Genomic DNA, 13,607 nt, shown 5'->3' on the forward strand with positions numbered 1-13,607 from the left:
GCGTATACTTTAATGGGAACATATCATCTTTTTTTTTATTATTCCCAAAAATGTATATTTTTTATTTATAAAATACAAAATATTTTCTCTTAAGATAATATAAAAAAAAATTTGTATTTACATAAATAGTAGAAAACGAATTTTAAGCAAAAGTTTTTCTAAAAAATATAAAATAAATTTTATTCTTAGATTTTATTGTTTTATTTTCTATTTTCAGTTTGTCGAGAAAGAACGTTTGAGCTATTGTATGATTTAAAATAAAATTATACTATAATAACTGATTATAGTTTTCGTAAAACAATAAATGTTTGCTATTATGTTTTTTGATTTTTTTTTTTAAATACTTTTCGCAAGCCATATATAATTTTTATTGTTTTCTCCTGAACAATTATCCATCTAGTTATACTGAAAAAATCTATCACAATCACAATTTATTCAAATTATGAAAATAATAGATGAAACTTATTTTATATATCTCTTACTATTTATTAAGGTTGAGTAGGTTAGAATAACTTCCTTGGTCTGTTTTTTAAAATACCTAAAATACCCTTCGCCCTCACTCTCTACATTACTAATTATATATTAATAAAGTGTTAAAAAATAAAAGCAAGTTACATGTAGTTTAGTGGATAAAGCCTATGTTTCTTAATCATGAGGTTGTAGGTTCAATTTTTGCTTGAGTCTTTTTTATTCTTCTTTAATTTATTTTTTAGTTCATATATCAAAATTATAATGTAGTCACTCATTATTTCTTATAAATATATTTTGATCCTCATTTAAATATAAATCAAATAAATTATAAAAACATATCGTACAAGCACGCAACGCGTGCGTCGTTGTACTAGTTCTAAAAAAGAATAGATATGTTGTGAGAGGTTTGTTTCACCCATTGCTTGTACGGGCAATGAACGACCCGGATAACTCCACATGAGTGATTCAGGCCCACCTCCTTGTAAAAAAAAATAATATTGACTCGGAAAAATCCGAGCCGTTGGATCGACCTGCCCACAGGAGTAGGGTCGACCGAACCCTTGTGAGACGGTCTCACAGATTTTGTTTCAAGATACAGATTAAATATGTTTATATTTATAATAAAAAAATAATATATTTTCACGAGTAATCTAAATATAATATCTGTTTTACAAAATTGACATGTGAAATCGTCTCACATAATTTTTTTTAAATAAAAAAATATGTAATAATCTATGTACGCCCGTGAGTGATATAATCATGTATATTATTATAACTACATGATAATTTCGTGCACGCGTAAAATTGAATAGTCGAAGTTGGATTCGTTCTATGTTCATAGTTTATATGTTTAATACTAATCAATATAAATTTTTTATTTTAATTTACCAATCATTAAATATTTTCAATTTAAACGTAAACATAACCACGAGAAGGAGTTTAGATAAACGGGCAATTCGCCTTCAGTTTTCGGCTGTCGATTTTTTTTGTGTTCAGTCCCTGTGTACTTTTTTAGTACCACATTTCCACATGAAGTGTACCACATTTTGTATGACATAGTACCACAATTTTGTGGGTAGAGAATAAATCCAAAGAAATATTTTAATTGGGGATTTTTCACCAACTTCCCCTATAATAAAACTATAAAAATATCTTTTATTTTTTTATTTTTTTTTAAAAAAAAGAGAATAGTAAGGTATTTATGTGAGCATTGAGTAATCACTATAGTAAGATAAACCGTACTAGAAAATTCATGTGTGACAATTGACAAACTCATCAGAAAAAATATTGATAAGGAGAATATTATTTATCTACTCTACCAACTCAAACAACGATAGTAAAAACTCGTTGGGACATAGTTTCCCATTTTTTTAATTAATTGGAACAAAAACATCGTGATAAATTTTTAATTACAGTAAGTTTTCTCGTTTTACTTTTCTTGAAATATATTTAATTTAATTATAATTATTATATGATCATTTTAAGATAAGGTGAAACTGTAAATCATTTTTTATGAACTTGTTCTTTTAATATAGAGTGAGTCTCATGTGAGACCGTCTCACGAATCTTAATCTGTGAGACGGGTCAACCCTACCCATATTCACAATAAAAAGTAATACTCTTAGCATAAAAAGTAATACTTTTTCATGGATGATCCAAATAAGAGATCCGTCTCACGAATACGACTCGTGAGACCGTCTCATACAAGTTTTTGCCTTTAATATATGATGAATAGTTAAAACATAACCTTTTTAAAATAAAATAAAATAACTAATAGTTAAAACACAACTTGTGCTCTCTATTCTGACGAATGTTTGGTGGAGTTGGTGAAATGTGTTTTTCATCCATCTCTTTCCCATGTAATAATAGCAATTATAATAATTACAATGTTGTCTGAGAAGTTATAAGTGTCATTATTACGAGAGCGATCCAAACGTCGTGTGTTGGGCTACTGTAAAATTTAAAATTTTTCAGTTGTACAACTATAAATCAGTTATAATTTTTTGTAGAGTAGATTTTTTGTGAGACGGTCTCACGAATCTTTATCAATAAGACCGATCAACCCTACCGATATTCACAAGAAAAAGTAATATTTTTCGTGGATAACTCAAATAAGAGATCTATCTCACAAAATACGAACCGTGAGACCGTCTCACATAAGTTTTTGTCGTTTTTGTAAAACGACAAATAATCGACGTATTCTACAAAATTGGTATTAGCTCACGTGATATAATCTCGAAATTTCTCATAGTTCGATTTCTCATTTTGGATGTAAAAATTGAAGTATTTAGAAATTGTCCAATCGTGTGCCTCACTCCCTTCACATGCAATTCTCTATGTTTTGAAATTTCTCCTTAATTGCTTGCAATTTTAATGATCCAAATATTAAAATCGAATAGTAAATAAAAGGGAAAGTTCCAAAAATAGTAATTTAATTTGGTGTAGATAAAGTTTTGGTTATCTAATCGTTGAAAATTGGGTATTAATGTAATAAATTGTTTTTGATTTATTTATTTTAACATTTAATCTCACTTATTCGAGATCATATACACTTTGATGAAAATCGAATTTATCTTTTACTATTTATTAAGTTTAAGCATATTAGAATAACTGTTTTTGGTGTCTTTGGTCTGTTTTTTGGTTTCCCTATTTTGCCCCTATTTGATATCAAAATTATATTTTTGTTTTTTTTAAATTTCAAAAAACATTTTTGTTTTTATTTTTTTTATTACAATTATTCAAATAGCACTTTAGTACCTCGATAATTTGTCAAATTTCATTTTAGTCCATAAATAATTATAAAAAAAATTGTACACACACGCACCGCGTGTGCAGAGTAGCTAGTATATATAAAAAATCAATATATTACACTAAAATCATACGTACCAATTTACATAACTAATTTTATTTTAGATTTTTCTTGTAAACGAAACCAAATTACACTATTTTGATTTTTTAAAACGACGGTCTCACGAATCTTTATCAATGAGACATGTCAACCATACCGATATTCACAATAAAAAGTAATATTCTTAGCATAAAAAATAATATTTTTTCATGGATGACCCAAATAAGAGATTCGTCTCACAAAATACTATCGTGAGACCGTCTCACACAAGTTTTTGCCCGGATTCAATCCATAAGTTGACCCTGCCAAATGCAAAGCAACTTGAGTTGAGTTGATCGATCGGAGCAATCAAGCGATCGAAAGATATTTGATTATTATTTTAAATTATCGAATTCAAGTTACTTGAACATATTTTAATTTTTTTTTTTAAATCGAACTCGAGTTTAAATAATTTGTTAGATAGTTTGCAAGCTGTTAAAATTTAATATTTCATTAATATAATATAATAATATATCATATTGTTTAACCCAAATAATTGATCAAGGACCCAACTTGGCTGGAGGCAATTTAATTAGCCAAAATCTTTGAAGCCCAAGCCCAAGCCCAAGAAAAAAATTGCAGTTGGCCCAACAGAAGGAAGTTGCTACCAGTTTCGGCCATTGCCCGACATGGAAGAACGTGGAGTGATGGGGGAAGGGGAAAAACTGATGTGCGGAATGTGAGAAAAGGGAAAAGATAGTCAGATAGAGAGGCTCTCAACAACTCTCAACAACTACACACAAAAAATCTACAGTAAAAAGCTCTGCAGAATTCTATCATCAATTGCACGCTCATTTTTCATTTTCCAGTATTTTAGTTTCTTCATATTTCGCATATTCCTCCGACTTTCTTGTAAAAATGTTGATCAAATTCATGTCAGCATAATGAATATTGATGTTGTTTATGAATTCCACCTTTAATTTCAGTATATTCTTCATTTTATGTTCTTATTTTTGGAGACATTTCGAGGGAATTAGAACGAACGATCGAATCGAGAAACACAACGTTTGGTAAAAGAAGTCAGATTATTTTCACAAATTTGGCACGAACACGTGCCTGGCACGCCCGCAAAATTTCGTGACAAACAAGTTGGCACGCCCAGTGGGACCAAATGCCTCCAAAGCGTACTGAAAAGAATGAGGGAATTCCTCCATCACAGGGGAAAGTTCATCGCTCACAGGAAGAAGAAACTGATGCAGAAGGAAGAACGGTTGAAAGGCTTGTACACCAGTTCGAGGAAGAAACTATGAAAGAAGGAATTACTATTTCTGGTGGTGACGGGTCTTCGCTGAACTTTATGTTGGCTATGGAGAAAAATATCCGCTGTGATTTCAAGGAAATGACCCAAACTTTCTCTACTGTTATGATGGAATTTGTGGCAGAAATGAAGGAATGGAGGAAATCTGTAAGAGGAGAGGCTGTTACACCAGAAAATGCTGAACTCCAAGAAACTGACGTTAAATTGCTAAAAGATCAAGGCCAGGGATCAGGAATTTCTCAAGCAGGTGAAAATCGCCGCTTGGGGGAAACACGAATTCCAGAATCTGCCAGGGGAGGGAGATACACTCCTCCGCACAAGAGGGATGAAGAATTGGGATTGAAGTTCCAAAACTGCAACAATGGCCAACAAATGGCTGGTAATGTGTTCTCCGTGACGTCTCCTAACTCACATCCAGGGATATATGGTGATGGGAGAATGCGCGGATTTCCAACGCCAGGTTCAGGGAATAACACTCGGGGGGCAATCTATCCTCCTTACCAGTTACGACAAACTCCAATGGTGGATTTTGAGATGGTACGTGATGTTATTCAAGAGTTGTATGGCCCAGGAGTGAGGCCAATCAACCGACCAGAATTCCATAAACCGTATCCTGATGTTGTGGATCGTGACAACCCTTATCCAAGAGGATACCGCATTCCAGACTTCACGTTATACTCCGGGGAAGACGGTCAGTCCAGCGTGGAACATGTGGCCAGGTTTACAATTCAGTGTGGGGAATTGGCAAATTTGGAGAACTTTTCTAATTACAAGTTACGTTTGTTCCCCAATTCCTTGACCAGCACTGCTTTCACATGGTATGCAACGCTGCCTCGGAACTCTATAATGACTTGGCATGATATGGAACGTCAGTTCCATACACAATTCTTCAGAACAATGCCAGAGATCAGTATAGCGGAGTTGTCAAGGGTGGTCCAAAAACCGGGGGAATCTGCTAATGATTTTATTTGCGAATTCAAGAAGGTGAGAAGCAGATGCCGAGTTTTCCTCCCTGAATCAGAGTATGTGAAGATGGCACAGCGAGGACTTGATTTTGAACTTAGAAAGAAGTTCCAAGGGATGGAATTCCGTGATTTTTATGAACTTGCTGCCAAAGTGTCAGAGTATGAGGAATTGTTACGAGAGGAGAGTCATAAAAGAAAGTCTACAGTGGGCTCTTATTTCCAGGAAGTGGAGGAAATTGCGTTGGCAGAAGTAGCAAATTCTGGATCACGCACTGTCCCATTGTTGAAGCGCAAGAATGAAGAATTTTCCAAGAAAAACATGCCTCCAGCGCAAACTCCCTATACGTTCGATGCATCAAGGACGGAGGAAATCTTTGATCATTTAGTGAAGGAAAAGTTTATAACATTCCCCCCAGACCATAAGCTGCCCACTAGGGAGGAATTGAAAGGGAGAGATTACTGTAAGTACCACAATTTCTTCAATCATAATACTAATGCTTGTTGGGCTTTCAAGAATGTCTTGCAGGAAAGAATCAACAAGGGGATCTTGAAATTCTCCGAGAAAAAAGAGGCAATGATCGTGGATGAAGATCCTTTTCCCCCGATAGCCAATGTGAATATGAGCAGTACTGACTTGCGCTTCTTGATCAATGAGAGGAGGAGGAGTGTAAACAGGGACATGTCCATTAGGCCGAGAATTACTGTAAAGAAGTGTTGGGTGCCTCGGAAAATGATGTTTGAGGTTAAAGAGAAGAAATCAGAAACTTGTCATGGAAAAGACCGCTATTACAGTGAGGAAGATCTGCATTATACTGGAAGGAATATGAGGTATAACAGGGAATCCATGGCCAGAAGGCCGGTGAACCAGTACCTCAGAAGGAGCCCATATTCTTGGTCGATGAATAACGAGAGAAGAAGTGGCCAGCAGTCATCTCATAAGATAATACAGAGGCCATCTCTTATGAACACTGATAAAAAATATGAGAGGAATTCCCGCTTTGTTGTTCCTCCCAGAGCAATCCCTGATGGTATATGGAGGCGAGTAGAACATCCAAAATTCCCAAAGCCTCTTTCTAGAACCAAAAAACGACGTTTGTTGAGAGAAAAAGCTGCTGAATGTAGGTCTGGGGTAGAGGAGTCATTTAAAGAGAAGAAAAAATTTGGGAGGAAGGCTACTGAAGATAATGAGGAGGAAGATGATGATCTATTATCGGAGGAAGACAGTGAACCAGTCAAGAGGGCTACTGTCAAAGTGGGACAGATTTTGATTTCATTTGAATGTGCCATTGGCTCGTTAATGTTGCCAGAGGAATTCAAACGCAAAAGGATGTGCGAGTCCGAAGTGTTCGTTGGAAATCAAAATGGTACACAACCTGTTCAGACTGAGATTTTGAATGAAAGTGTTGGTGTTTTTGTCGATGAAGAGAAAAGAGTATTGATGAAACGACCCACAAATGAAATGACTCAGCATATTAAACCACTCTATATCGTAGCGCATGTGAATAGAAAGCCATTGTCTAGAGTGTTAATAGATAATGGGTCTGCTGTGAATATTTTGCCGTACAGAATTCTTCAGAAATTGGGGAAGGAGGTGGAGGATTTGATTCCCACCGAAGTTTCTGTGGCAGCCTTTACCGGGGAGTCTACAAAAACTCTTGGGGTGTTGCCAGCAAACATCACTGTAGGCTCCCGATCTTCGTTGTCAGCCTTTTTTGTGGTAAATTCCAGTGCTAGTTTCCACGCTTTGTTAGGAAGAGATTGGATTCACACCAATCATTGTGTGCCATCATCCATGCACCAATTGCTGTTGATGTGGAAAGGAGATGAGGTGGAAGTGGTACAGGCTGATTCACAGCCGTACCAGTCAAACTCCAACGCAGTAGAAGCTAGATACTATGATGGAGCCTTCGGACCTTTCAGAATTCGTGATTACAAGGTGAATGGGCAGCAAGGAGCAGTCTACATGGACACCAAGAAAGTAAGGGAAGCAGTTGAAAAAATTCTCAGACCCACTGCCATGGTCTCTCCTAGACCCATGGTTCGACCTATTATCGAGGTGGTTGATGATTAAGTTCACTAAAGAAGAAAGGGAAGTGGCTGCAACTTCCAAATGGAAAGCCACATTGCAGCAGCTAGTGAATGAAGTACAATCTCAGGAATTATGGGACATTGACGAAACTGAAGTAATATTTGAACATGAATTTGATAACAGTGAGGAAACAGAGTTACAGTTGGAAGACATAATCTTAGCTCCGGCTCAGATGGAAGATCGACAGCCGGAGACAGACGGTTCATGAAGCGGGGTGTGAGGATGTCCGGTACAAAGTAGGCTAGATGGCCACTTTGTTTGAATCTGTCATATTAACTTGTAAGAAGTTCCTGTAAATATGATATGAATAGGCTTTTAAGCCATTCCTTACTGAAGTTGTTTGTAAATAATGATGGAGCATTTGTAAATAAAAAAAAATACTGGCTCGTGGAGTTCGCTGTAGTTAATTTGGGTAAAGTGATCGTTGTGTTAGTTGGCCAAATCGGTAACAAAGCGAAGTTCATTTAAGTGCATGTCTTGAAACTTCGGTGAGCTTTATTCGAAAAATCTGGTTTGGCCGTTAGTTGCGGATGCATATTGACTTGCGTGGTTTGCGTCGATATTAAGTGTTCAATTTTTAAGAAAATTTTGGCAGAGTTTCCCTTGTAAATGTGATATGCCAAAATTGTAAACACCTGCAAATATATCCCAAGCAACATATACAAGAACAACAATATATTTTACAAACAAAGTTTGGCTTTCAAGCCACTTTCCCAAATCTACATATCAAAAAAGACACTTGCCAAATCATGGCAAACAAGTGTAAAAATGTACACATACTGTCCCTATCTGATTTATTTTATTTCCTTTCAATGTCTATGACACTCTATACATATATGATCAGCCGTGTCAGATATATTCATCAAAGCTTGGTGGTTTTCTTTTGGATTGGCCAGCGGCACTACCATGAGGATTTTTCATCTCCGTTGATCTTTAAGGTACTTTTTTGCATTGGGCTTTGAGATTCTCAAATAATTGATTTCTCTAACCATGTTTCCTGAAAAATAAATGAGAACCACATGAGATATAATGAAGTGTTAATCAACAAAACTATGCTTCGTGTGCGGTATATGTTGTCATTGATGTGGCACTTGTCATTTCTTTGTGAGATCGAATGAATCTTGCCATTTGTGAGTTTATGGCTTGCCAAAATTTCAAAAAATGGGATCTCATCCTCAATGAATTTGGTGGAGCATCACAATTCCTTGTGCTGGTGCATTTCTTGTAAGCACATGGAAGATTACATAAGTTGCACAAGCTATAGATATGCACACCGAAGAAGGCTCTTTGTCGAAGTGTAAACAGTCGGTGTTATAAAGAGAGCTGATATTGAAAGAATATTGGGAGAGATTGTTCACTGTAAGCCATTAAGAAAAGATGAGATATAGATGCTTCATTTGCACTCAGACAATTCATCGAACACCTTAAAGGCAAATGTAAGTAGGGGTTACCAAGTTACTGGAGGATCTGGATATCTGGTGAAGGCAAGGTTGCTCCACAACGAGTAAGAGAAATGTGATTCTTGTTGGACTTGTAGGCACAACTACTACCGAGAAACAAGACTGTACTAAAGTGTGATAAAAAAAGAGAGAGAGAGAGAAAAGAGAAGAAAAGAAGAAGTGTACAAACAGAAGGTTTCCTAGAATAACAGTGGAAGGTGCTTGAAAGTAGATGGAATAGAGTAAGCAAGCATGTGATGAAGAGTACGTACATGGAATTTTTTTAGCTAGATTGAGATATTCCATTGCTTATCACAGAACCTATCAAACATCATGAGTAACTAGTTTGGCTCATTGGGCCGAATTAGTTGAATTACCAAATAACCAAATTGGGCCAAAATTGGCCAAATTGGCCAATGGCCCAACTTGGCTACGGGGGGCAATTGTTTAACCCAAATAATTGATCAAGGACCCAACTTGGCTGGAGGCAATTTAATTAGCCAAAATCTTTGAAGCCCAAGCCCAAGCCCAAGAAAAAAATTGCAGTTGGCCCAACAGAAGGAAGTTGCTACCAGTTTCGGCCATTGCCCGACATGGAAGAACGTGGAGTGATGGGGGAAGGGGAAAAACTGATGTGCGGAATGTGAGAAAAGGGAAAAGATAGTCAGATAGAGAGGCTCTCAACAACTCTCAACAACTACACACAAAAAATCTACAGTAAAAAGCTATGCAGAATTCTATCATCAATTGCACGCTCATTTTTCATTTTCCAGTATTTTAGTTTCTTCATATTTCGCATATTCCTCCGACTTTCTTGTAAAAATGTCGATCAAATTCATGTCAGCATAATGAATATTGATGTTGTTTATGAATTCCACCTTTAATTTCAGTATATTCTTCATTTTATGTTCTTATTTTTGGAGACATTTCGAGGGAATTAGAACGAACGATCGAATCGAGAAACACAACGTTTGGTAAAAGAAGTCAGATTATTTTCAAAAATTTGGCACGAACACGTGCCTGGCACGTCCGCAAAATTTCGTGACAAACACATATAAATATATTTCCAACATTATGAATGATTGTTCTCGAGCAATAGTTTGCAGACAAATTCAAATATTTCAACGGAACTCGAACAAAATGTCTTAAAATTTTGGAGCTTTGAATCGAGTTGAAGCTCGAAGCCGTGGAATTTTTTTCATATATGATTTGATTTGGTTCGTTTACTGCCATGTAGCAATCTGACGGTTCTAATTCCTATGGAATAAAATAAAGTACGAGTCGCCTGCAAGCGGAATAAAATTACGAATTATTAAATCGGGGAGAATCGAATATATTATTTTCTTAATTTCATATTAAAACATATTATCAGAAAACAAAATAAATTGAATTGTTTCATTAACATAAAAAAAAAAAAGAATTCCTTAAAATTCGATAAATTCAATTTGAGGACAAATAAAAAACAAGAGATAAAGAGTTCTTTTTTTTTTTTTGGAAATTTGCAAGTTTCATTTAAAAATGTAGAATTTCTGCTTTGGTAAGAATCTTACGTCTCCATGAAAACGTATGGAAAACTCTCACAACCAACTAGCTAAAATCCTAGACCTCCCTCGTTGAAAATATGTTGGAAATTATCTTATAAGACACTAAGATATTGGGTTCGAGACCCGATTGCTTGCTTGATAAAGACTAAATATTGATGTCCAAAACAGAAATTACCCGCCTAGAAAAGATTTACTGCAGCTACAAAAAATGCTTCTGGTTAATCAGATAAAGTTTGAATACAACAAACTCCACATCTACCAAAGTAGGTGAAGAAAATGCAAATTCTGTACTGCTACTTGCCGAGGAACTCGAGAGCAAGGCACTGATACGATAGAAAAGGCAAAATAAGACTAATTTTTTGGTATGTTGTGTCCAACAATCTTGGCCGGAGCGATCCGAAGAAGATTTCCAGGCTTACCAGGAACAGCACCTTTGACCATCACGACATTGAGGTCCTTGTCAATCTTGATGATCTTCAGCTTACGTATTTTGGTCTTGGTGCCTCCCATTCTTCCAGGCATTTTCTTACCCTTGTATACACGGCCAGGAGTCGTGCCAGCACCTATGGAACCAAGTTGTCTGTGGCTCTTTGAACCGTGAGACATTGGCCCTCGTTTGAAGTTGTGTCTCTTGATTCCACCTGGTGAGGCAAATAGTTATAAGCTTCAACACTACTACTGTATCAGAACCGATAAAGCATACAGGCCACACACTATTCAAAATCGTGGAAAAACACATCATGCTGAACGAGGAGAAAAAGTTCTATCGACTTATAAGCTTGAAAGAAGGATCCAAGGAGGTGATTGATTATCTAATGTTTCAGTAACAGATAAATGGCGGCCAACACTCTCTGTGTCTAGGGATGTAAACGAGTCGAGCCGAGCACTGTCAAGCTCGAGCTCGGCTCGTTTAAGATATAAATATGTAAACTCGAGCTTGATTCGAGTTTTTATCCATTGGCTCGAGCTCAACTTGTTTGAAAATTATATTGCTCGCTAATAGCTCGAGCTCGGTTCGTTAATAGCTCGTTTATCATGTTTAATGAGTCTGGTTTGAGATCGACTCGTTAAGCAGGCTCGTTAAACAAGCTCATTTTCGAGCTCTTTGAGAATTCTTAGACAAAATGCCAACTAATAACTCATTTGAGTTTCATTCTCGCGACTCTACTGCTTCTGTATCGAGCGCATCAATTTGGGACAAAAAATAAACAATGTATGTTGTAAATCTACGGCCCAATAAAATAGTCCAACAAACTAGTCGAGCTCAAGCCACATAAACGATCTCGAGTTTGCAAGCTCACGAGCAGGATACAATTAAGCTCGAGCTCAGCTCGATAAAATTCTCTAGCTCGGCTCGATAAGCTTTACGAATGATCTCGAACGAACTTTTTACCAAGCCGAATTCTGAGTAGCTAGCGAGCAGCTTGGTTCGTCTACATATAACACCCAAGTTCAATGGGCTCGTGAGCTTGGGGAGACACCAGGAATGGCTACTAAGTTTGACCTGCAGACTGGGCGAGAAAAATGCCAGTTTAAGCTGATTCGAAATCAAATTGATACTAAAACTTTCTTGACAAATAGAAGGGAGCAACAAACATTTAACATGTTCCAGCCAATAACAAAACCATTGTCTTGTCACCGGAAATATAACTAGCACAACAGCGGCATAGATGTGGAACTTCAGACTGCAAAAATACATGCATAACCTTGTTTATAAATACCACTAGGCACTAACAATCCACGCGACCTAAGTAACTGAAACGGCAAGAATGAATTTACGAAATTACATGTTCCGAATACCAAGACATGAACTGAAAAATACAGTCCTTCCTGGTTGTCAAATTACCAAAGTCAGCACATTTGATCCTCCCGCTGATTCGTTCTAACTGATGCTAGACACCTTACTTTCGTATCCTTCAATACCAGCACATTATTTATCCGACAACTTCTTGTTCTTAAAACAATTAATCTATAAACTGATTTGCTGTATTAGTCATATATGTAATTTTATATAGTATTCATATCAATCAAGTAAGCTGATTATGTCATAAATATTTGATTGCAAGAAGATTAGAAGTTGCTTGGTTGCACAACAATCAACTTTTCTCATATAAGTTATAAGCATTACTATTAGCATCTACAACTCTTTTTCATGACATCAAACTCTCTTGTGGATCTATACTGCTTTCTCAGCTTACTTTCAAATTCAACAAAAAAAGAATAACTAAATTTAGTTAATGATAAAATCTGTGTGAAACAAATTTTAAAACTTAATTCGCTACCGTATCAAACAACCATCAACGCAAAAGTGTACAACCACTGCTGCACAGAGCACAACAACAGCCGAAGTAAAGTCCATACCTTGAAACCCCTTTCCGATCGTAGTCCCGGAAACGTCCACCAAGTCACCTTCCTTGAACAACTCCTCCAAAACTAACCGCTGATTCGTCTCAAACCCGTCAACAGATAGCAGCCTAAACTCCTGCAAGTGCCGCAGCGGGATAATCCCCGACTTCTGCAAGTGACCCAGTTCCGGCTTCGTCAACTTCCTATCTCTCACCCTTCGATACCCCAACTGAACCGCATCATACCCGTCGGTCGCCTCAGTCTTAACCTGAGTGACGATATTCCCCTCACGGAATCCGACAACAGTAACGGGGATGACAACGCCAGAGGGGTCGAAAATCGACATCATTCCGAGCTTAGTGCCCATGATTCCTATTCCGGCCTCCAATGAAGCGGAAATAAGTGTATGTGGTTTTGCGGAGGGGAAGGCGGCATTGAGGGAGAGGTTGGACAACCGTTTTAGGGGGACGCGGAGGAGGAATGAAGTGGAAAGGGAGGTGGCGGAGGAGGAGGAGAATTTGGCGGTGGTGGGAATGGTCGCAGAGAAGGATGAGACAGACATGGCGATAGAGTGCCCAGGGAAACACCCAGGCCGAGTTTCTCTTATC

General features: G+C 36.9%; 1 protein-coding gene across 1 annotated transcript; it reads right to left on the reverse strand.

The window, feature by feature from the left end:
- Positions 1 to 10,842: 10,842 nt before the first annotated feature.
- LOC140823376 (large ribosomal subunit protein uL3c) lies at positions 10,843 to 13,607 on the reverse strand. The gene is made up of 2 exons (XM_073184678.1): positions 13,015 to 13,607; positions 10,843 to 11,294 (listed from the first exon to the last, which is right to left on the reverse strand). Exons 1-2 carry the CDS (start codon positions 13,559 to 13,561, stop codon positions 11,005 to 11,007), a joined length of 837 nt encoding a protein of 278 aa, XP_073040779.1. The 5' UTR covers positions 13,562 to 13,607; the 3' UTR covers positions 10,843 to 11,004.

The sequence above is a fragment of the Primulina eburnea genome, chromosome 2 (genome assembly GCF_022965805.1).
Source record: "Primulina eburnea isolate SZY01 chromosome 2, ASM2296580v1, whole genome shotgun sequence".
Lineage (NCBI taxonomy): Eukaryota > Viridiplantae > Streptophyta > Magnoliopsida > Lamiales > Gesneriaceae > Primulina > Primulina eburnea.

Coding starts and splice junctions, on each gene's coding strand:
- LOC140823376 (XM_073184678.1), bottom strand. CDS start 13,561: ATGTCTGTCTCATCCTTCTCTGCGACCATTCCCACCACCGCCAAATTC. Junction 11,295..13,014: donor GATCGGAAAGGGGTTTCAAG/GTATGGACTTTA, acceptor TTGCCTCACCAG/GTGGAATCAAGAGACACAAC.